Here is a 22,269-nt window from a genome sequence, read left to right as displayed (position 1 = left end):
AAGAAATCACTATTTTCAAACTTTAAGCAAATTTGCCTTTGTGAAGAAATCTCTTTCAGAAGATCCAATAGTTTAGAGTATCAGGCAAAATTTCCTCCTTAACTACCCAATTGTGCAATACATTCATACAAATCAGGAACAATAGTGGGCCACTCAGCCCCTTGAGCCTGCTCCACCATTCAGTAAGTGCAAGGCTGATCTGATTGTAACCTCAACTCCACATTCCTGCCAATCCCCAAACCTTTTGCCCCTCCCCATGCTTATCAAAAATTTACCTCTATCTTAAAAATATTCAAAGACTTTGCCTTCATTCTGAGGAAAAGCATTTCAAAGACTCACAACCCTCAGAATTGTTTTATCTGTCTGAAATGAGTGACTATTTATTTTTGAATAATGAGCCCCAGTTCTCAATTCCACACAAGAGGAAACAGGATTTCCACATCAAGTCGCTCAAATCCCCTCAGGATTCAATCAAGTTGCCAGTTACTCTTCTCCAACATCAGTGGATACAAGGCTATCCTGCCCAACTGTTCCTCAAAAAGACAGCCTCAATCCTATTTTATCATGCACTTCCAAGCACCCTGCTTTAATAATGGACATCTTTAATAATGGACTGTAAAATCTTGCCAATGACCGAAGTCAGGCCAACCGACTAATAATTTCTCATCTGCTGCTTCCCTCCCTTCTTAAACAGCTGTGTTACATTAGCTACTTTCCAGTCCTCTGGTAACCTGGTGTTGTCAGACTTTTTACTGTGTATCCTCCTTCCCTCCAGTGATTCCTGAAAGATCACCACCAATGCCTCCACCATTTCCTCAGTTATCTCTTTTAGAACCCTGGCACGTAGTCCAAGTGGTCCAGATGATTTATCCACCTTCAGACTTTCAGTGTCCCCAGAACCTTCTCCTTAGTGACAGCCACTACACTCACCTGTGCCCCATAACTCTCCTGCTCAGGCAATTCCACTGGTGTCTTCCACAGTGAAGACTGATCCGAAGTAACTATTCAGTTCCTCTGCCATTGCTTTGTTTTCTATTATTCCTTCTCCAGCCTCATTTTCCAGTGGTCTAATGGCTATTTTTGCTTTTCTTTTACTTTTTATATCTTAAAACTCTTCCTATCTTCTTTCATATTACCAGCTAGCTTACACTCATATTTTATCTTCTCCCCCCCTTATTACTTTTTTAATTGTCCTCTGCTCACTTTTAAGAACATAAGAAATAGGAGCAGGAGTAGGCCATCAACTTGATCGTCTGCTTGATCAAACCATTCTTTGCCAGGTGCCTCGCTATTTCTTCTTTGATGACGGATTCTAGCATTTTCCAACTACAGATGTTAAACTAACCGGCCTATAATTCCCTGCCTTTTGTCTGCTACCTTTTTTAAACAGCGGCGTAACATTAACCGTTTTCCAATCTTCCAGCACTTCCCCGGAGACAAGCGAATTTTGATAAATAATTACGAAGGCATCCACTATCACCTCTGCCATTTCTTTCAGAACCCTGGGATGCATTCCATCTGGTCTCGGGGACTTGTCTACCTTCAGTCCCAGTAGTCGATCAAGCACCACCTCTCTAGTGACAGTGACCGCATTAAGGACCTCATCTCCGATCATCCATCTATCTTTTATATCCGGCAAACTATTTGTGTCCTCCTCCGTGAAGACCGAGGCAAAAAATTTATTTAAAACCTCAGCCATTTCCTCATCGCCCACTGCTAAATCCCCCCTCTCGTCCTCCAAGGGTTCAACATTCACTCTAGCCAGTCTCCTCTTCTTTATATATTTGAAAAACTTTTACTGTCATTTTTTATATTTAGAGCTAGTTTAACTTCATACTCTATCTTTCCTTCCTATATCACCTTCTTAGTCATTCTTTGTTGATTTTTAAATCTTTCCCAATCTTCTAATCATCCACTATTTTCAGCCACTCTGAACTCAACACCTTTTAATTTAATACTCTCCTTTATTTCCTTTGATAACCACGGCTGGTTATCCCTTCTCCTACAGTCCTTCTTTACCATTGGAATATATTTCTGCTGAGCACCGAAAAAGATCTCCTTATAAATCCTCCACTGTTCCTCTGTCCTACCAACCAATCTGTGCCCCCAATCTACGTACGCCAATTCTGCTCTCATCCCACATACTCCCCTCTGTTCAGAGGGCACAGGTTCGGGACCCTACTTTCTCATCCTCCATCTGCATCAGAAATTCAACCATACTCTAGTCACTCATCTCAAGAGGATCCCTCACAAGAAGATCCCTAATTCTACCTGCCTCGTTACACAGTACCAGATCTAAGATAGCTCGCTCCCTCGTAGGTTCTGTTACATACTGTTCAAAGAAACCATCCTGACAGCATTCCATATGCAGATTAAAATCCCCCATAATTATTGCCGTTCCGTTTTTGCACGCATCAATTATTTGCTTGTTTATAGCCCGTCCCACCTCAAAATGATTATCTGGGGGCCTATAGGCCACACCTACCAGCGTCTTCCTCCCCTTACTATTCCTTATCTCCACCCACAATGATTCCACGTTTTGCTCTTTGGAGCCTATATCTTCTCTTACTACTGCCCTGATATTATCCTTAATTAACAGAGCTACCCCACCCTCTTTTCCCTCCCGTCTATCCTTCCTAAACACCTGATACCCCTGGACATTCAGCTCCCAGTCTCTGTCACCCTGCAACCACGTTTCCGTAATGGCCACTAGATCATATCTATTTGTGCTGATTTGCGCCATCAGCTCATTCGCTTTGTTCCAAATGCTTTGTGCATTCAGGTAAAGTGTCTTTATACCAGCCTTTATCTGGACCTTATTTGTAGAAACGCTACCAACCTCTCTCATGCCCCCATTCCTTTTATTAGTGGAAAATCCTCAACGTTTACCTGTACACGTACCCTCTCCTTTACTTGAGATTTTGTAATTTCCCCTTCCCCTGTACCCTCCCCCCCAATTAGTTTAAAGCCCGATCTACAGTCCTAGTTGTACGATTCGCCATGACTCTGGTCCCGGCGCGATTCAGACGAAGACCATCCCATCTGAACAGGTCCCATCTGCCCAATTCTGGTGTCAATGCCCCATAAATTCCAACCCATTCCTCCCACACCAATCCTTGAGCCACACATTCATCTCCTTAATCCTATTTACCCTGTGCCAATTTGCACGTGGTTCAGGTAGTAATCCAGAGATAACCACCTTGTCAGTTCTGCTTTTTAATTTGGTTCCCAGATTATCATACTCCCTCTGCAGATCCTTAGTTCCTATTTTGCCTATGTCCCCCATGAACCACGATGACCAGATTTTCACCCTCTCACTCCAGGTTCCTCTGCAGCCTAGATGAGACATCCTAGACCTGAGCACCAGGCAGACAACACACCCTTTGGTATTCTTTATCTTTGTCACAAAGGACAGTGTCTATGCCCCTAACTACACTATCCCCAATTACCACTACATTTCTCTTTACCTCTTCTGCTTTGACCTCTGTCTGCACCACTGTATCGTGGGCAGTTGGCTCGTCCACCTTGCAGCCCTCATTCTTGTTCACACTGGGAGCAAGAATTTCAAACGTGTTGTGCAGATTCAGGGGCTGAGGCTTTTGGGTCCCCCCCCCCCTTCTTCCTCCTCACACCCCCCTCCTTCCTCTCCTTTCTCCCCACACCCCCTCCTTCCTCCCCACACCCCCCCTCCTTTCTCCCCTCAGCAACCCCCTCTTATTCCTGTTTTAAAGGCTTCCCACTACTCCTTGCCACTTTGTATGCCTTTTCTTTTGCTTTTATGCTGTCCTTGACTCCCCTCATCAGCCATGGCTGCATCGTCCTTCGCTTAGCATGTTTCCTCCTCCTTAGGATGAATCTCTGTTGTGCCTCCCGAATAACTCTCAAAAACTCCTGCCATTGCACTTCCCTACTAGGCTCCCTTTCCAATCAACTCTGGGCAGCTTCACCTTCATATCTTTGTAGTCACCTTTATTTAATTGCACTGCCATGACATCTAATTCCTGCTTCTCCCTCTCAAACTGCAGGGTAAGTTCTATCGTATTGTGGTCACTGCTGCCTAATGATTCCTTCACCTTAAATTCCCTAATCAAGTCTGTCTCATTACACATCACCAAATCCAAAATTGCCTGTTCCCTGGTCGCCTCTGTCACAAGTTGTTCCAAAAAAACCATCTCTTAAAGATTCCACAAATTCCTATTCTTGGGATCCACTACTTACCTGATGTTCTCAGTCCACCTTCATATTGAAGTCCCCCATGATTATTGTAATATTGCCTTTTTTATATGCCTTTTCTATGTCCTGATTTATTTTCTGCCCCACATCCTGACTACTGCTCAGGGGCCCATACATAACTCCCATCAGCGTCTTTATAACTTTACGATTCATCAACTCTCCCCACAGAAATTCTATGCCTTATGGGGTTATGGAGGTTGGGCCGAAGTGGGATTGTTGTTGGTGCAGACTCAATGGGCCGAATGGCCTCACTTTGTATTGCAGGAATTCTATTCTGCCATCAGACTTCTGAGTGGACCCAGTTTGCACGAAGTTGATCTTGCTCTACAGTTTAGCTATGACTGTAACAGTACATTCCGCACTCTCTCCTTTCCTTAAATTCATAAAGGTTTACAGCATGGAAACAGGTCCTTTGGCCTAACTCGTCCATGCCACCATTTTTTTAAGCCCTAAGCTAGTCACAATGCCTGCGATTGGCCCATATCCCTCTATACCCATCTTACCCATGTAATTGTCTAAATGCTTTTTAAAAGACAAAATTGTACACGCCTCTACTACTACCTCTGGCAGCTTGTTCCAGACACTCACCACCCTCTATGTGAAAAAATTGCCCCTCTGGACGCTTTTATATCTCTCTCCTCTCATCTTAAACACATGCCCTCTAGTTTTAGACTCCCCTATATCTGGGAAAAGATAGTGACTATCTAGCTGATCTATGCCCTTGTTATTAAGAGACCTCTATAAGTTCACTCCTCAGCCTCCTACTCCTCAGAGAAAAAGTCCTAGTCTATCCAGCCTTTCCTTATAATTCAAACCAACCAGTTCCAGTAGCACCCTAATAAATATTTTCTGCGCTCTTTCTGGTTTAATAATATCCTTTCTATTATAGAGTGACCAGGACTGTAGACAAAATGGCTTTACCAATGTCTTGTACAACTTTAACAAGACATCCCAATTCCTGCATTCAATGTTCTGACCAATGAAACCAAGCATCCGAATACCTCCTTCACCACCTCGTCCACTTGTGACTCCACTTTCAAGGAGCTATGACCCTGTACCCCTAGATCTTTTTGTTCTATAACTCTCCCCAACACCCTACCATTAACTGAGTAAATCCTGCCCTCGCATTTATCTAAATTAAACTCCATCTGCCATTGGTCAGCCCACTGGCCCAAATGATCAAGGTCCCTTTGCAACCCAAGATAATCTTCTTCACTTCCACTATGCCACCAATCTTGGTGTCACCTGCAAACTTACTAACCATGCCTAATAAATTCTCGTCCAAATCATTAATATAAATGATAAATAAGTGTGTTTACTCTTCAAGAGATTCACTTGATCCCAGCTACCTATTCATATCATGTGCCTTCTCCTTCTTCTTGACCAGGGCCTCAATATCCTGAGTCATCCAGGGTTCCCTCCTTCTACCAGCCTTGCCCTTCACTCTAAGAGGAATATGCTTACCCTGAACTTTGGTTAACACACTTTTGAAAGCTTTCCACTTACCAGATATCCCTTTGCCTTCCCACAGACTCCCCCAATTAACTGTTGAAAGTTCCTCCCCCAATCAAAACTGGCCTTGTCCCGACTTAGAACTTTAACTTTTGGACCATACCTATCATTCTCTGTCACTATCTTAAAATTAATGGAATTATGGTCACTGGTCGCAAACTGATCCCCCACTAACACTTCTGTCATCTGCCCTTCCTTATTTCCCAAGAGCAGGTCAAGTTTTGCCTCCCTCTCTAATTGAGCCATCCCCATACTGAATGAGAAATTCCTCCTGAATACACTCAACAAATTTCTCTCCATCCAAGCCTCAAATATTATGGCTATCCTAGTCAATGTTAGGAATTACCTAACATTACTATTACCACCCTATTTTTCTGGGAGCTATCTGTAATCTCGTTACATATTTGCTCCTCAATTTCATGCCAACTATTTGGGAGCCTATGGTGGAATCCTATCAAAGTGATTTCCCCCTTCTTATTTCTCAGTTCAACCCATATAGATTCAGTGGGCGAACTCTCAGAACTGCTGTGATGTTTTCCTTAATCAAAAGTGCAACTCCCCCTCCTCTTTTACCTCCTGTTCTATCTTTCCTATAGTGGGACATTGAGCTGCCAGTCCTGTCCTTCCCTTAGCCATGTTTCAGTAATTGCTATAATATCCCAGCCTCACTGACTCATCCACACCCTGAGCTCGTCTGCCTTGCTTATCAGGCCTCTTGCATTGAAATAAATGCAGTTTAATCTGGACTTCCCTTGCTCTCTATCTTGCTTTTGCCTTCTCTATGAGCAGTGTGCTTTGCCTGTAAAGCATGCAAGAAACAATACTTTTCACTGTATGCTAATACATATGATGATAATATATCAAATCAAATGACAACATGCCCATTCCATGTATTCTTCTAATAAATCTCCTCTGAACTGCTTTGAGTGCATTTATAGCCTTCCTGAAAGAAGACCAATACTGTATAGTACTCCAGATGTGGTCTCACAAATGTGCTCCATATCTGAAGCATAACCACCCTAACTTTGTATTCAATTCTTCTTACAGTAAAGAATAAAATTCTATGAACTTTGCAGATTATTTGCTGTGCTTGCAATTGATGCATGAGGGCACCAGATTCCTCTGCATCTTCTCACCATTTAGATAACATGTTTTTTAATTCTTCCTGCTAAAAGGGACAACGTCACTTTTACGCACTCACCTAACTCATCTATATCCCTTTGTAGCCTCATTGTGTCCTCTTCACAACTTAGTTTCCTACCTGTCTTTGTGTCATCATCAAATTCAACAATCATCCCTTGATCCCTTTATCCAAATCATTTATATAAACAACAAAGAGTTGAGCCCCACACTGATCCCTGTGGCATACCACTCGTTACATCTTGCCAAATGATTCATTTCTGTCTATTCTGTTTCCTGTTAGCTAAGCACTCTTCTGTCCATTCCAACATTACCTACTGCACCAGTGGCTTTAATTTTCCGTAATAATCTTTGCCTTATCAAAAGCCTTCTGAAAATCTAAGTACAGCACATGCATATTTTATGTACAGCACATGTTCTTCAAAGAACGTCAATAAATTGGTTAAAAATTATTTCCCTTCCACTAAACCGTGTTGAGTTTGTCTTACCACCTTGAGTTCATCATAGTATCTCGTTATGATGGCTTCAATAATGGCTTTTAATATTTTCCTGTTGACAGATATTCAGCTAACTGGCCTACAGTTTACTGCTCTACTCTCTCTCCCTTTCTGAATAACTGTGACTACATTAATAAATTCATTTTTTAAAAACTGTTAAAATGAATACAACAAGGGTCTGTCTTTGACAATATGTCTCCATTAACTCTCCAAAGCACTAAGCTTTCGGAATGTGCTTGAGAGAAACCAAAACATTTCATTAAAGCAATAAACTTGATTAAACTAGTCTCATCTATGCCCACGCACAAGAGTTTAAAATTTGACCCAACCATCTGTGCAGCAGAACAGATTGAATTTTCACACATAAGTATTTGCTAGTAACAAATCCAGTGCTGGAAGCTGAGTTAATACGTTGACAGTACAGATGAAGAATTTCATAGTGAGTTAATCCCTTGTTACATTAACGTCAAAACAGATTACTGAAGTGACAAAATGGCTTCCATAGACAGCAGCACAAATCCTCATCTCTATTAGAGCAGATTAACAAACATGCAGAAAATCAATGCAGACGATACCTTTGCTGCTTTTCCAACACGGGGTTTTAGCTGCTGATATTCATCGCACATTGGAATGGCCACCTAAAATTAGGCAAATAAGCATTTAATTAATTATTGTAATTCCAAAGTGAAAATTATCAAGGCCCACTTCAAAGCTCAGTGCACAAGATTAAAGCATTTAAATCTGAATAAAAATTGTAAAAAAAATTCAAAGTGAGATAGGATGAAAAAAAATCTGCCCACTTTGTTTCATCAAATGGTATATTGCAAAATTCACTAGGATCTAAGATACAAGTATAGCAATAGTGAAGTTAGTGTCTAACATTTATGAAGGAGGGATATCATATAACTCTCTCCAAAGTAATAATATTCTTTCTAACAATTAAGTAACCAAAAATATATCATTCTCAAACACCAGTGATAGTTGATTATTCCTCTGTCCTTACTTTTCTGCTTACTTGCTGCTTTTGCTGATTTCTATTCTCCTTCATTGCTGAATGATCTTATTTTTTCTGCACCTACTGGCTCCACTCACTTTTCAGAGCTGCTTAGTCACCATTAGAACCATAGAAAATTTACAGCTCAGAAACAGATCTTTTGGCCCTTCTTGTTTGCGCTGAACCATTTTTTGCCTAGTCCCACTGACCTGCACTTGGACCATATTCCACCACGCCCCCCTCATCCATGTACCTGTCCAAGTTTTTCTTAAATGTTAAAAGTAACCCTGCATTCACCACTTTATCTGGCAGCTCATTCCACACTCCCACCACTCTCTGTGTGAAGAAGCCCCCCCCCCACTAATATTCCCTTTAAACTTTTCTCCTTTCACCCTTAACCCATGCCTTCAGGTTTTTGTCAAAGGATGTGGGGGGAAAGCAGGAATAAGTTACTCAGTTGCATCATGTATGACAGAATAGCCTCAAAGGGCCAAGTGGCCTGTTCCTGTGTTCTGCGTTTCTATATAACTCAATATCTCAATGCAAGTTCGAAATAATCTCGAAGTACAAATCACAGTTCACTATCTAATAAGGACTGCAATATACTACTGCTTTAAGTTGTATCCTGCATGCAAAGGGAAATTTTAGAGTCTTGGGTGTGTGTCAAGGAATGGCGTTTGGTATTAATGGGATGGGAAAATAAAAGTATACAATATTTAACTTAGCAATTTTCTTTTAGTCAAGGATATACAGTAAAGTCTTTGAAGAATAAAGGCAGCTGACATATGGGAACACCACCACCTGGAAGATCCCCTCCAAGTCACACACTATCCTGACTAGGAATTAGATCACTATTCCTTCACTGTTGTGGGTCAAATTCCTGGAACTCCCTTCCTCATAGCACTGTGAATATTGCCACATGGACTGAAATGGTTCAAGAAGATAGCACACTAACATCATCTCAAGGACAATTAGAGATGGGCAATAAATGCTGACCTAGCCAATGATGACTACATTCTATGAATGAATAAATAAAAAAGATGGCCACATAAACATTTCAGAAGTATTTAATATTTATATTGAGTGTTTTATCAAGTTAATTTAAGCCCAATAATCAAAGTTGAGAACAAATAAGAAACCAACTATTTAAGGGCACTCACCTCATGGTTACATCCCTCTATTGTATCAACTTGTTCCACCTTCACTTTGGGCATCAAATCTGCAAGACTAAGTCACCCAAATGTTAACAGGCATGCTACACCCAAATGTTATAATTAAATGTTATTACATAAAAATTTAACACCAATGTGCTCATAGTGAAATAATCAAATCAACTTTAAAAACAAGCTATTAAAGATGTAGATTTATTTAAGTATTTGTACTTTCATAATTACCAATGATAAACTTTTGCAGTAGACAACTAATATCTCTTGAGTTCTGTTCATGTTAAGATAAATCTTCTGGGCTTGACTGATTATGTCCCATCATGTACAAAGACCCAACTCTTCCATGCATGTGCTAAAATGTCACACATGTTGTAGCAGAAGATTATTATTGAACACATTGTAATAAATGCATCTCAAAACATGTTTCCCTGACCCTACGAGGTTAGCAGATATACTCTAAATTTTTAAAAACTGAATGCACCAGTCCACCAAATATACATCCAATTGTATGAAAGTTGTTTTTCACTTAGTTTATATTATTTTTAACAAGTACAAGATGGCATAGAGTATACATCTGACTTTGACTCGGGCCATGAATCTAACTTCATGCGGAATCTTTCACCGTGAGTTGTTGCTCTCTTGGTTGTATTTATTTCTATATTTTTTGCTGTGCAGATGAAGGATGGGCAGGGGCAGAAAGTTTCTTCAGTCTCGACTGGTTGTCTTTAGTTTAAACACAAATACTGTACAAAACAGTGTTCCTTGGTGCTGGGTTTCTGTGATGGATAATTGGTGTAGTGTTACTCTAATACCCTTTCTGAAGCTGAGACATGCAGCTTCAGAAAGGCATCAGTAGTACCATTAAAAAAGTCAAGTTTTCCATGCATAAAGGGCACTTTTCCTCCATGCTAAAAATACAACCAATAGCTTTAACCAAACTTAAGGATGAGTTTATGGTTCTAAACCTTTCTGCAAATGTTTAAGACATGAACCACTAACACAAATGTTCAAAACAAAAACATAGCCTAAGATGGCTGATAAATCTATTGCAATTGTCTTCAGTATCAAGAGATACAATCTCCTCCATGTGAAAAAAATTGTGAAATCAATTCCGATAACTTAACATGCTCTGCTGATTTTCAGGGATCGGCTTTGCTATGTCAAGGCCAGCGCCGTACTAGTATTCTGACACAGTCAATGAGATTGGCATTGTTCAATCTGGCACAATATGAGCAGCCATAATTAGAGTGCTGTTAAATGCAGCATTTTGCCATGTTCACATATTAACACATGTACACACTACTCTCAGATGTGCAGCACAAAGATCAGAATGCAAACTTATTTTGTGCTCTCACATGAGCCATGTGGATAGCAGTTAGACAAAAAAAGGTAGCAAGTGATACACTGGAGATTTAAGCAGCCCATGGGTCATTCAGGGGAGACTGTGGTGGTGTAAACAGACTAGTAATCCATAACACCAGACTAATGCTCTGTATATGTGGGTTAAAATCTTGTTATGGAGCTGATGGAATTTTGAATTCAGTTAATGAACCTTGAATATAAAGCTAATCTCAATAATGGCAGTGACAAAGCTGTCATTGATTGTCATAACAACCTCTTGGGTTGACTAATGCACTTTAGGGAAGGAAATCCGCCATCTTTATTTAGCCTGGCCTCAATGAGAACCCAAAACTACAGCAGTGTGGTTGACTTTTAACTGCTGTTTGAAACTATCAAGCAAGCCACTCGGTTCAAGGGCAGCAAATGCTCGCCTTGCCACCGCTGCCCACTTCCCATGAAAAATGAAAGAAAAAAATCCATCTGGTCCGCCATCACCACCATTCCGACATCTGGAACCATTTCAAAATGGAATTGGAAAAGCTGACAAATCTAAAAGCAACTCATCATGGAGTCAAAACAAAAACACAAAATGCTGAAAGAACTTAGCAGGTCTGATAGCATCTGTGGAGAATAAAGCCATCATTTTGTGTCATGATGGCCCTTCGTCAGAGCTGATGAAGGGTCATCCCGTCTCGAAACATTGGTTCCATTCTCTCTCCAGACACTGTCAGATCTGCTAAGTTTTTCTAGCATTTTCTCTTTTTGTTTCAGATTCCAGCAACTGCAGTAATTTGCCTTTATAATCATGGAGTCACTCGGTTTTCGTTTTCACAGGAAAACAAATGAAATTCCCTAAGATAAAGCTAAGCATGTTTAACCATTAGAGACCAGTCAGAAGAATGTGTGTGCGGTGCCTAATATTTTGCTTTGAATATTGTTAATTGCAATTATTTGTTTCGTTTCAGGCATGCTGTGATTTTTAAAGAAAAGCTTACTTAATTTCCTCAGTGGACACAACCTCAAGTTTAGGTTTTTTTCCAAACAACACATCATCTGGATTATCAGACTCTACTTCACGTTTGTTCTTCACAGAGGAAACTGCATTAGCTCCTTCAGCAACTCCAGCAACGGTCTTCCTACAAGAAGCAAATTTTAAAAAGTTTTCAACACTTAAAAAAAAATTGGTTTTAATCTACACAATATTTAAGTGGTTGAGTTCTTAAAAAGCTGACAGTATGATTTCCTTGATGGATACAAACCATTTTGAATATCAGTGTTTGTAATGAGCAAAAGGAATTCCATTAATTCCACAAAGCAAGAAAACAAAATCACGATACTTGATGCTTGTCACATAAAAAGCTATTCCACCTGGCACGTTAATACAGTCTTGTAACAACTTCAGTTAAAAACTACAGAACAACACCTACACCCAGTTGAATCTTATCATTCCTTTACACATTACAGAAAGTACTATGCAAATTTTGACAGCAGAAGATAAACATGAGAAGCAATTATTGTTTTTTGCCAAAGCTAATCAAACACAGAAAGAAGGTCCTGTCTTGATACTGAAGCAAAGCAGTGTGACTCACTGAGCATAGCAATCACACACTACCTAGTTTCTACAACACAAAGAGTGAAAATCCAGTATAGCAAGACATCAGGTTTGCAAAGTGCTCAAAAGGGATTCTAGAAGTGCTAGAAACCTATGCGGTTTAATTTACATGTCACAAGTTGAGATTTTCCCTTTACTGTTCCTTAAATATTTAAATTTCTATCCTTTGGGAAGCAGCTGTAGACAGGCATGCAAAGTGCTCACTCTTCATCAGGACAGTTGAAGTTCAGCTAGGCAGGAACCAAAAAGGATAAGAAATTTCCAGGAGACTTGCACAATTCAAGCAGTACATCTAGGACATTGGGTTTGTCTTACAGAAAGTTCTAGGGAATTAGGTGCAAGTGAATGATGCCATTGGGCCATGTGTTAATCCATCACTACTCTTGCTAAAACTGTGCAAGATTCATCATTGCTCCACCCAAACAAAAATCAATAGTAATTGTTAATTTGTTAGCTTTACCATCTTCTCATTGTTGCTACTTGTAATGAAAAGCGATACAGGTGCATATGCAGAAATTAAAATAAATATGAAATCAGCAAGACAGAGAGGACATGAAAAATGATTGGCAAATAAAATCAAGGAAGATCCAATGATGTTTTAGAAATACATAAAGACCAAGAAAATAACTAAGAGAACAGTGGAGCCGATTGAAGACAAAAATGATAATGTGTGTGTGGAGGTGGAAAATGTGGGTGTGTGGGTGTGATTGCCTCCTGCTTTACAAGAGAGGGCAATACTGCAGGCATTGTAGTTCAAGAGGAAGAACATAGTGTCTGGAATAATCATAGTGAGAGGAAATATTAAGGACTTCAGCAACATTGAAAATAGATAAAGCACTGGGCCTGAATGAAATGCAGCCCAATCTTTATTAAAAGGGCATTGAGTACAAGTACAAGGAGAATATGCTCAAGTAAGCCAAGACCTTAGCTGGAGTATTGTGTACAGTTCTGGGTGCCAGGAAGGATGTGAATGCATTGGAAAGAAGACAGAAAAGGTTTACAAGAACGCTTCCATGGATGAGAAACTTCAGTTGAGGGTAGACTGGAGGAGTTGGGAACGTTCTCCTTTCAGAGAAGGAAATTTGAAACAGATTTTCAAAACCAGGGTGGTGTGTGTGTGTGTGTGTGTGTGTGTGTGTGTGCGTGTGTGAATAGAGCGTAGATAGGGAGAAACAGCTGTCACTCGTAAAAGGATTAAGAATGAGAGGGCACAGATTTAAAATGATTTGCAAAAGAAGCAAATGTGATGTGACAAAAAAACTTCTGCAGGCAAGAAGTGGTTTGGATCTGATCAGGAGGATAGTCAATGATTATTTAAAAGAAACAACATGCAGGGGTATAGGACAAAGGCAGGGGAATGGCACTAAGTCATAGCGCTCAAAGTAAAAGTAAAGTTTATCTATCAGTCACAAGTCAGGCTTACATTAACACTGCAATGAAGTTACTGTGAAATTCCTCTATGGGCCGGTGTAAACATGGGCCAAATGGCCTCCTGAACTGTAACAATTCTGTGAAGTGGGCAATGGGATTTCAAATATCTTTTTACAAGTTATCAGCCGCTACAGGAATTGTGACAAGTGGCTGGTGGATTCTTCCTTTGTCTCAGCTAAGGACACATTCCCTCAATTCTTTCACATGCCATCTTCAAAATTAAAGAGATACACTCTTTTGCTTGCATGACTCTATTTTAGTTGAACGTGGCTTTCCTTCTTGATCCCCTACCATATTTGCAATTATAAATGTTCCACTGACTGGACACTTGGTCATCCTTTCAAAATTGCCATCATCACCCCATTAAAAGGAAATCATCCCTCAGCTCCATTGTAATTGCAAAGCAACATGCCATCACCAATCTTATTTTTTCTCTCCAAGATCTAGACTATAACTCATCCCAACATGTTCCTCTTTCCCAAACCTATTCGATTTCTGCCCATCAGCTTCCAGCCACTTCTACAACATCACAGTCTTGAAAATTAATGTCACAAAAAGCTTTAACAGCATTATCTCTTCTCATCCACCTTTCTGCCACTTGCAACATGTTTGGCCATACCGTCCTCACACTATGTCTCTCCTCTACCCTTGCTCTCCAGTTCTACGGGACTACATTCACTGGTTGCACGATTATCCTACAGTAACCAACAATTACTTTGTCTCCAACCCCACACAGTGGCCCTACTCTGGATTTCCCTATGCATTTTGGTGATTCATTTTGTTGAAGACTAACAAAGCAAGGGAATGTAAATGAGGGAAGTTATGATAGAGCTGTACATAAAACGCTCATTAGGCCACAGCTTGAGTACTGTGAGCAGTTCTGGCTGCTACACAAGATGAAGGATATGAATGTACTAGAAGGTCTGAGGTTGTTTTCCTTGGACCTGGGAAGGCGGAAGGGGGAACCTGATTGAGGTGTACAAAATTATGAAGGACACAGATAGAGAGAAACACTCATGAGTAGAGAGGTCCATAAACAGGGGGCATAGATTTAAGCTAATGAACAAAATATTTAGAAGGCATTTGAGGCAAAACATTTTCACTGAGAGAATGCTGGGAATCTGGAACTCTGTCTGAAAACATGGTAGTTAAGTTTATTTATTATCACAAATCAGCTTAACGAACAGTGCAATGAAGTTACTGTGAAAATCCCCTAATTGCCACACTTTGGCGCCTGTTCAATGAATTTAGCATGGCCAATGCACCTAACCTGCACATTTTTGGACTGTGGGAAGAAACCAATGCAGACATGGGGAGAATGTGCAGATTCCAAGCAGACAGTGATCCAAGCAGGAATTGAACCTGGGACCCTGGCACTGAGAGGCAGCAATGCTAACGACCATGCTGTCTGAGAGGCAGGAAACCTCATGACAGACTCAGATAAAGACCAAGTAAAAAAAGTAGGAAAGGGAAAAAAATGTTAAAAGCCTTAAGGTTTTGTACCTGAGTACTCAGAACATTCAAAACAAAATGGATGAATTAATTACACAGATATATATAAAAAAGGTATGATATAGTTGGTATTATGGAGACGTGGCTCCAAGGTGACCAAGAATGGGAACTAAATAATGAGGGCTCTTCAGTATTTAGGAAGAACAGACAGAAAGGAAAAAGGTGGTGGAGTTGCATTGTTGATCAAAGATGATATTGATAAGACGTTGAGAAAAAATATTAACATAGATGATGTGGAATCTGTACAGGTCAGGTTAAGAAACAACAAGGGGCAAAATACATTGGTGGGAATGGTATGTCGGCTCCCAAACTGTCATGATAATATTGGGAAAAGCATTAGACAGGAAATCAGAGATGCAGGTGTTAAAGGAACACCTGTGACTATGGGCAACTTTAATCTGCATATAGATTGGGAGAATCAAATTAGTCATAGAAGAGGAATAGAAGAGAAATTTCTGGAGTGCATACGTGATGGTTTTCTGGAGCAATGTGTTGAGGAACTAACAAGGGAGCAGGCCTTCTTGGCCTGGATGTTGTGCTATGAGAAAGGATTAGTTGGCAATCTAATTGTGAGAGAACCCTTGGGGATGAGTTTTGATGTTCTTATCTGAGGAAGGATGTCCTTGCTACAGAAGGGATATAGTGAAGGTTTGCCAGGCTGATTCCTGGGATGGTTCTTCTGTCATATGAGGAGAGACTGAGTCAGTTAGGATTATATGCATTGGAGTCTAGAAGAGTGAGAGAGGATCTCATCAAAACTTCTATCAGGGTTAGACAGGATAGATTCAGAAAGAATGCTCCCAATGGTGGGGGAGTCCAGACTCGGGGTCATAGTTTGAGAACAAAGGGTAAACCTTTTGGAACTGAGGTGAGGAGGATTTCTTCATCCAGAGAGTAGTTGATAAAGGAGGGTAGGAGAAGCTATGAGGCTGGGCTAGCACTTAATATAAAAAAGGATAGCAAGAGTTTTTATAAATATATAAAAGGGAAGAGGCTGGCTAGGGTGAACGTTGGTCCTTTAGAGGATGAGAAAGGGGAGCTAGTGGTAGGGGATGGGGATATGGCTAAGGTCTTGAATAACTTTTTTGTTTCTGTCTTTACGGAGGAGGACGTGAATAATTTGCCGGGTGTTAGAGATGGAAAGGTGGTAGGAATGGAGGGTCTTAATGACATTACTGTTACTAGAGAGGTGGTGCTCGACAGACTGGAGGGGCTGATTGTGGACAAGTCCCCAGGACCGGATGGAATGCATCCGAGGGTTCTGAAAGAAATGGCGGAGGTTATAGTGGATGCCTTGGCGATTATTTTCCAGACGTCGCTGGATTCCGGGCAAGTGCCGGAAGATTGGAAAACGGCTAATGTTACGCCGTTGTTTAAGAAGGGTGCCAGGCAAAAGGCGGGGAATTATAGGCCGGTTAGTTTAACGTCTGTGGTAGGTAAAATGTTAGAATCCGTCATTAAGGAGGAAATTGCGAGGCATCTTGAAGGGAATTGCTTGATAGGGCGGACGCAACACGGTTTCATTAAAGGGAAGTCGTGTCTGACAAATTTACTGGAGTTCTATGAGGATGTGTCTAGGGCAGTGGATAGAGGAGAGCCGGTGGATGTGGTCTTTCTGGATTTTCAGAAGGCGTTTGACAAGGTACCTCACAAGAGGTTATTGCAGAAGGTCAGGGGACATGGAGTTGGGGGTAGGGTGTTAGCGTGGATAGAGGATTGGTTGTCAAATAGGAGGCAGAGAGTGGGGGTCAATGGGTGCTATTCGGATTGGCGGTTGGTGACTAGTGGGGTGCCCCAGGGGTCGGTGCTGGGGCCTCAGCTATTTACCATTTATATAGATGATCTGGAGGAGGGAACCGAGTGCAGGGTGTCGAAATTTGCTGATGACACCAAGATTGGGGGAAAGGCAAATTGTGCGGAGGGTGTGGAGAGTCTGCAGAAGGATCTAGATAGGCTGGGCGAATGGGCCAGGAAATGGCAAATGGAATTTAATGTTGGCAAGTGTGAGGTGGTCCACTTTGGTAGGAACAATGGTAGGAAGGACTATTACTTACGTGGCGAAAAACTGCAGCAGGCGACGGTGCAGAGGGACCTCGGGGTCCTTGTGCATGAGTCGCAAAAACCCAGCTTGCAGGTGCAGCAGGTGGTCAGGAAGGCGAATGGGATGCTGGCCTTCATAGCGAGGGGGATTGAATATAAAAGTAGGGAGGTCTTGCTGCAGCTGTATAGGGCATTGGTGAGGCCGCAGCTGGAGTACTGTGTGCAGTTTTGGGCGCCGCACCTGCGCAGGGATATTTTGGCCCTGGAGGGAGTGCAGAGGAGGTTTACTAGGCTGATACCGGAGTTGAGGGGATTGAGCTATGAGGAGAGGCTGAATAAACTAGGCTTGTACTCGTTAGAGTTTAGAAGAATGAGGGGAGATCTCATTGAGACGTATAAGATGATGAATGGGATGGATAGGATAGAGGTGGAGAGACTCTTCCCGCTCAAAAAAGACAGTAGGACTAGGGGGCACAGCCTCAAGATAAAGGGGAGGCGGTTTAGAACGGAGTTGAGGAGGAACTTCTTCACTCAAAGGGTGGTGAATCTCTGGAATTCTCTGCCCGTTGAAGTGGTGGAGGCTGCCTCGCTAAATATTTTTAAGAAGCGGGTTGATGGGTTCTTGATAAGAGAGGGGATTAAGGGTTATGGGGAGAGGGCGGGAAAGTGGAACTGAGCCACAACAGATCAGCCATGATCTTATTGAATGGCGGGGCAGGCTCGAAGGGCTAGATGGCCTACTCCTGCTCCTATTTCTTATGTTCTTATGGTGAGTGTGTGGAACTCTCTACCACAGAAAGTAGTTGAAGCCGAAATGACGTCTGACTTCAAGAAGAATTTAGATATAGCTCTTGGGGCTAAAGGGATCAAGAGATATGGGGGCGAAGGGGTATCAGGAATTTGATGATCAGCCATGATCACACTGAAAGGTGGAACAGACTCAAACAGCCGAATTGCCTTCTCCTGCTTCTAGTTTGTTTCTATTTAAGAAGCATTTAGATGAGTATTTAAACACTACTGCATTCAAGATTCCTGACCAAGTACTGGAAAATGGAATTAAAATAGATAGGTGCTTGATGGCTAGCACAGACATGATGGGCTGAAGATCCCATTTCTGTACGACTCAATATACCTTTCAATCTGTTTATCCTCCTTTTCAGCACCTCTCCTAATCCCTCTGGTGTGAAATATTCATTTCCTTCCCATAAATCAGCTTGGAACTATTTCTACGATCAAGATACTGCATAAATCTAAGTAACTGTGCCACTTTAATGTCAATTAAATAAATACATCACATGGTACAGAACGAAAATAGTACAGCAAGAAAACGTACAGAATAGAACTTTGTTCTGGTCCAAGTTAACTCATTTGAAACCGGTGGCAATCAGGCTATTATGATTTGTTTTACTGACTAGGAACTTGGGAGCAGAGTAAAATAAGCAGGTTCTTCCTTCTAGACATGTGAATGTGTGAGGTGGGAAAGTACAGGTTCAGATATAGCTTTGACCATCAAGTACTGATGAATAATGGTCGCAAGTATATCAGCCCATCTCACTGGAACATGCAACTGCCTTCCATTTTAAGTAGTTGTAGAATCACAAGGCAGTTTCAGCAGAGGAGGAGGCCATTCAGCACATCTAATCTCCATTATCTCTCCCAAAAATTTATATCCCCTTAGTCTAGACATCTATTTCCTTTCAGAAACTTATCCAAATCCTCTTGGAAAATCAGAATTGGATCTTTCTCCACTAAACTCTCAGGCAGTACATTCTAGATGCGAACCATTTGCTGCATAAACCAAACAGTTTTTCCTCAGGCTCCCATTTGTAATACCTAACTCTGTTGTCAATTTCTTTCTGTGCTAACACATAGGACCTCACATCCATCTAGAAATCCCAATCCTATTGCATAGTCAATCATTTACAATTAGTTGTTTCCTGCATCTCTTGCCCCAAACCTTAACCCACGTCCCCATATCATTCTATCCGCAAATGGACAGTTTTTGCTTGTCATCCTTATCAAGTCACCTCCCAATCTTCTTTGCTCCAAAGAATAAAAATCCCAGTTTCCCCAGACTCACCTTGTAGCTAAATTCCCCCCATCCCTCTACCATTCTGGTAAATCTCCCCTGCTCCAGGCCTTCTCAAAGACTCTCAGAGGCGATCCAAGTGGTTCCAAAAAGGAAACTGCATTGGGCACTTGCAGGAAATAAACGTACACAGGGCTGCACGGATGGAGTTGAGGAACGGGACTGACTGGACTGCTCTCTGGTGAACGGGAATGGCCCTGACTCTCCCATCACAGTAAGAAGTCTCACAACACCAGGTTAAAGTCCAACAGGTTTATGTAGTAGTACCAGCCACTAGCTTGTGGCGTTTGCTACCAAATTAACCTGTTGGGCTTTAACCTGGTGTTGTGAGATTTCTTACTGTGTTTATCCCAATCCAACGCCGGCATCTCCACATCATGTCTTCCATCACCACCCATCCTGAGAGCAGCAAGCGGCGCGCAGGGGGAGCTCTGCCACCGGCCGGCCCCCCCCCGGGTTTGCTTTAACATTGACCCCAGTCTTCCTCACCCTGCTTTCACCCCGCCGCCGCCGCGATTGCCTCCTTGAACCTTTTTGGACGATTCATCCTCGAACACGCTGAACAGATCGTCCCCGAACGTGTCCGCCATCTTCCCTCAACGACCCACAATGCCTCGAGTGAGCGAACGGCGGCCACAAACAATCAAACTGAGCGGGAGCGCAATTCCTCTGCTCAGTTCAAAATGAAGAGTCAGCACAACGACTGATCAATAAACATCGTCTCAAATCTTCCAAATGCCATTCAGTGAAAATCACTCCCCTGCAATGTCATTCGTTGTGGGCCGCATTCCACAGTTGAAAATCACTCTTGTTGATCTTCTTCTTCAGAGAATTAAATAATTGTTTTTGGAAACAGTACCAATCCTGGAGTAAATTTTGGGGTAAAAGCAAATCACTGCAGATGCTGGAATCTGAAACCAAAGAGAAAAGGCTGAAAAATCTCAGCAGGTTTGACAGCATCTGTAAGGAGAGAAAAGAGCTAACATTTCGAGTCCAGATGACCCTAACGTCAACTCTTTTCTATCCTTGCAGATTCTGCCAGACCTGCTGAGATTTTCCAGCGTTTTCTCTTTTGGCTGGAGTAAATCTCTGTCCTGAAGTCTGCATGATAATCTGATTGAATGGATCACTGTATGTTATAATTGTACATTTCTTAATGCATCAAAATAATAGGAATTAAAATCAGACAGCTCATGCAGTAAAAATAAAAATATTGCCCACATATTGCTCATAATACACAACCGTGATGAAATATTCTCACTTGCCGAGATGAGCTCAACTCCAGCAATACTCAAGGAACTGACACAAAGCAGCCCACATGATGGATCCCCTTTTGCTCTCTCTCTCTCAATCTTTCCACATCCTGATGGTGCATGGGAAAGCCTTTTGTCTGTTTCTATAGCTAATTATTCCTGGAACAGGTTGCTGGTCTATCACCAGGGGCTTGGAGTTTGCAAAGCTTTCCATCAAGGTATTTGGGTGGCACAGTAGCACAATGATTAGCACTGCTGCTTCACAGCTCCAGGGACCTGGGTTCAATCCCCAGCTCAGGTCAGTCTGTGTGGAGTTTGAACATTCTCCTTGTGTCTGCATGGGTTTGCTCTGATTTCCTCCCACAGTCCAAAGACGTGCGGGTTAGATTGATTGGCCATGCTACAATTGCCCCTTAGTGTCCTAAGATGCTTAGGTTAGAGGGATTAGTGGGTAAAATATGTAGAGATATGGGTTTAGGGCCTGGGTTGGATCGTGGTTGGTGCAGACTAGATGGGCCAAAGGGCCTCTTTCTGCACTGTAGGGTTCTATGATCTATGATCATATCAAACATAGCTACATTCATACACAAATAAAGGGCAATTTAGCATTGCCAATCCACCAAACCTGCACGTCTTTGGACTGTGGCAGGAGTCAGCAAAAGCCTAAGCAGACACAGGGAGAATGTGCAAACTCCACACAGACAAACCCCAGGCTAAAAGCAAACCCAAGTCCCTGGCACTCGGAGGGAGCAGTGCTAGCCACTGTGCCAGCATGCCACCTGGTACTCCTTTTACAAACATTCAATCCCTCTACCACAATGAACAGTGGCAGCATGTGTACCAGCTACAAGATGCACTGAAGGAACTCAGAAAGGCTTCCTAGCAGCACCTTCCAGACTCACGATCGCTGTCATCTTTAAGACCAAGGGCAGCAGATATCTGGAAACACCACCACCACCTAAAAGTTCCCGTCCAAGTCACTTACCACCTTGACTTGGAAATATATTACAAGTCACTATTGCTGGCTCAAAATCTTGGAACACCTTTCCTAATAACGCAATGGATCTACCTACACCTCAAGGACAGTAGCAGTTCAAGAAGGCAGCTCTACCACCTTCTCTTCGGCAACTGGAGATGGGTAATAAATGCTGGACTAGCCCGCAAAGCCCACATCCCATAAATGATTTTTTTAAAAATTGACCATGTTAACAAGATCCGATATAGAAAATTTCAGGCACATAAGACTGTGACCATCTACGAAATTAAACTCCGGTGAAGGTAGCTTCAAACCTGAGTTATTTATGTGAATTCAGGATGGATTATTTGATCATTTTGGAAGTGATCCAAAGTTGTCCACTGAAGGCTGTTGGTGATCTTTTTATTTTAAAAAATCCAACATGAGTTCCCTATTTTGTGACACAAACATTTCTTTTGTATCTGAAAGTTAGA

The 22,269-nt window shown here is 41.8% G+C and overlaps 1 protein-coding gene across 1 annotated transcript in view; it reads right to left on the bottom strand.

Moving 5' to 3' along the window:
* The window catches only part of mtrex (Mtr4 exosome RNA helicase), a 132,746-nt gene extending 112,584 nt beyond the window's left edge, over positions 1-20,162 (bottom strand). The window contains exons 1-4 of the mRNA XM_080185937.1: positions 20,057-20,162; positions 11,879-12,019; positions 9,537-9,603; positions 7,958-8,020 (exon numbers count right to left, since the gene is read on the bottom strand). Of these exons, the coding sequence (XP_080042063.1) occupies positions 7,958-8,020; positions 9,537-9,603; positions 11,879-12,019; positions 20,057-20,157 (372 nt within the window). The 5' untranslated portion in view covers positions 20,158-20,162. The remainder of the gene's footprint in view (positions 1-7,957; positions 8,021-9,536; positions 9,604-11,878; positions 12,020-20,056) is intronic.
* Positions 20,163-22,269: the final 2,107 nt, after the last annotated feature.

Source organism: Carcharhinus amblyrhynchos, chromosome 1 (genome assembly GCF_965287045.1).
Source record: "Carcharhinus amblyrhynchos chromosome 1, sCarAmb.v2.hapA, whole genome shotgun sequence".
Taxonomy (NCBI): domain Eukaryota; kingdom Metazoa; phylum Chordata; class Chondrichthyes; order Carcharhiniformes; family Carcharhinidae; genus Carcharhinus; species Carcharhinus amblyrhynchos.
This window is presented reverse-complemented; position numbering and strand designations above follow the sequence as displayed.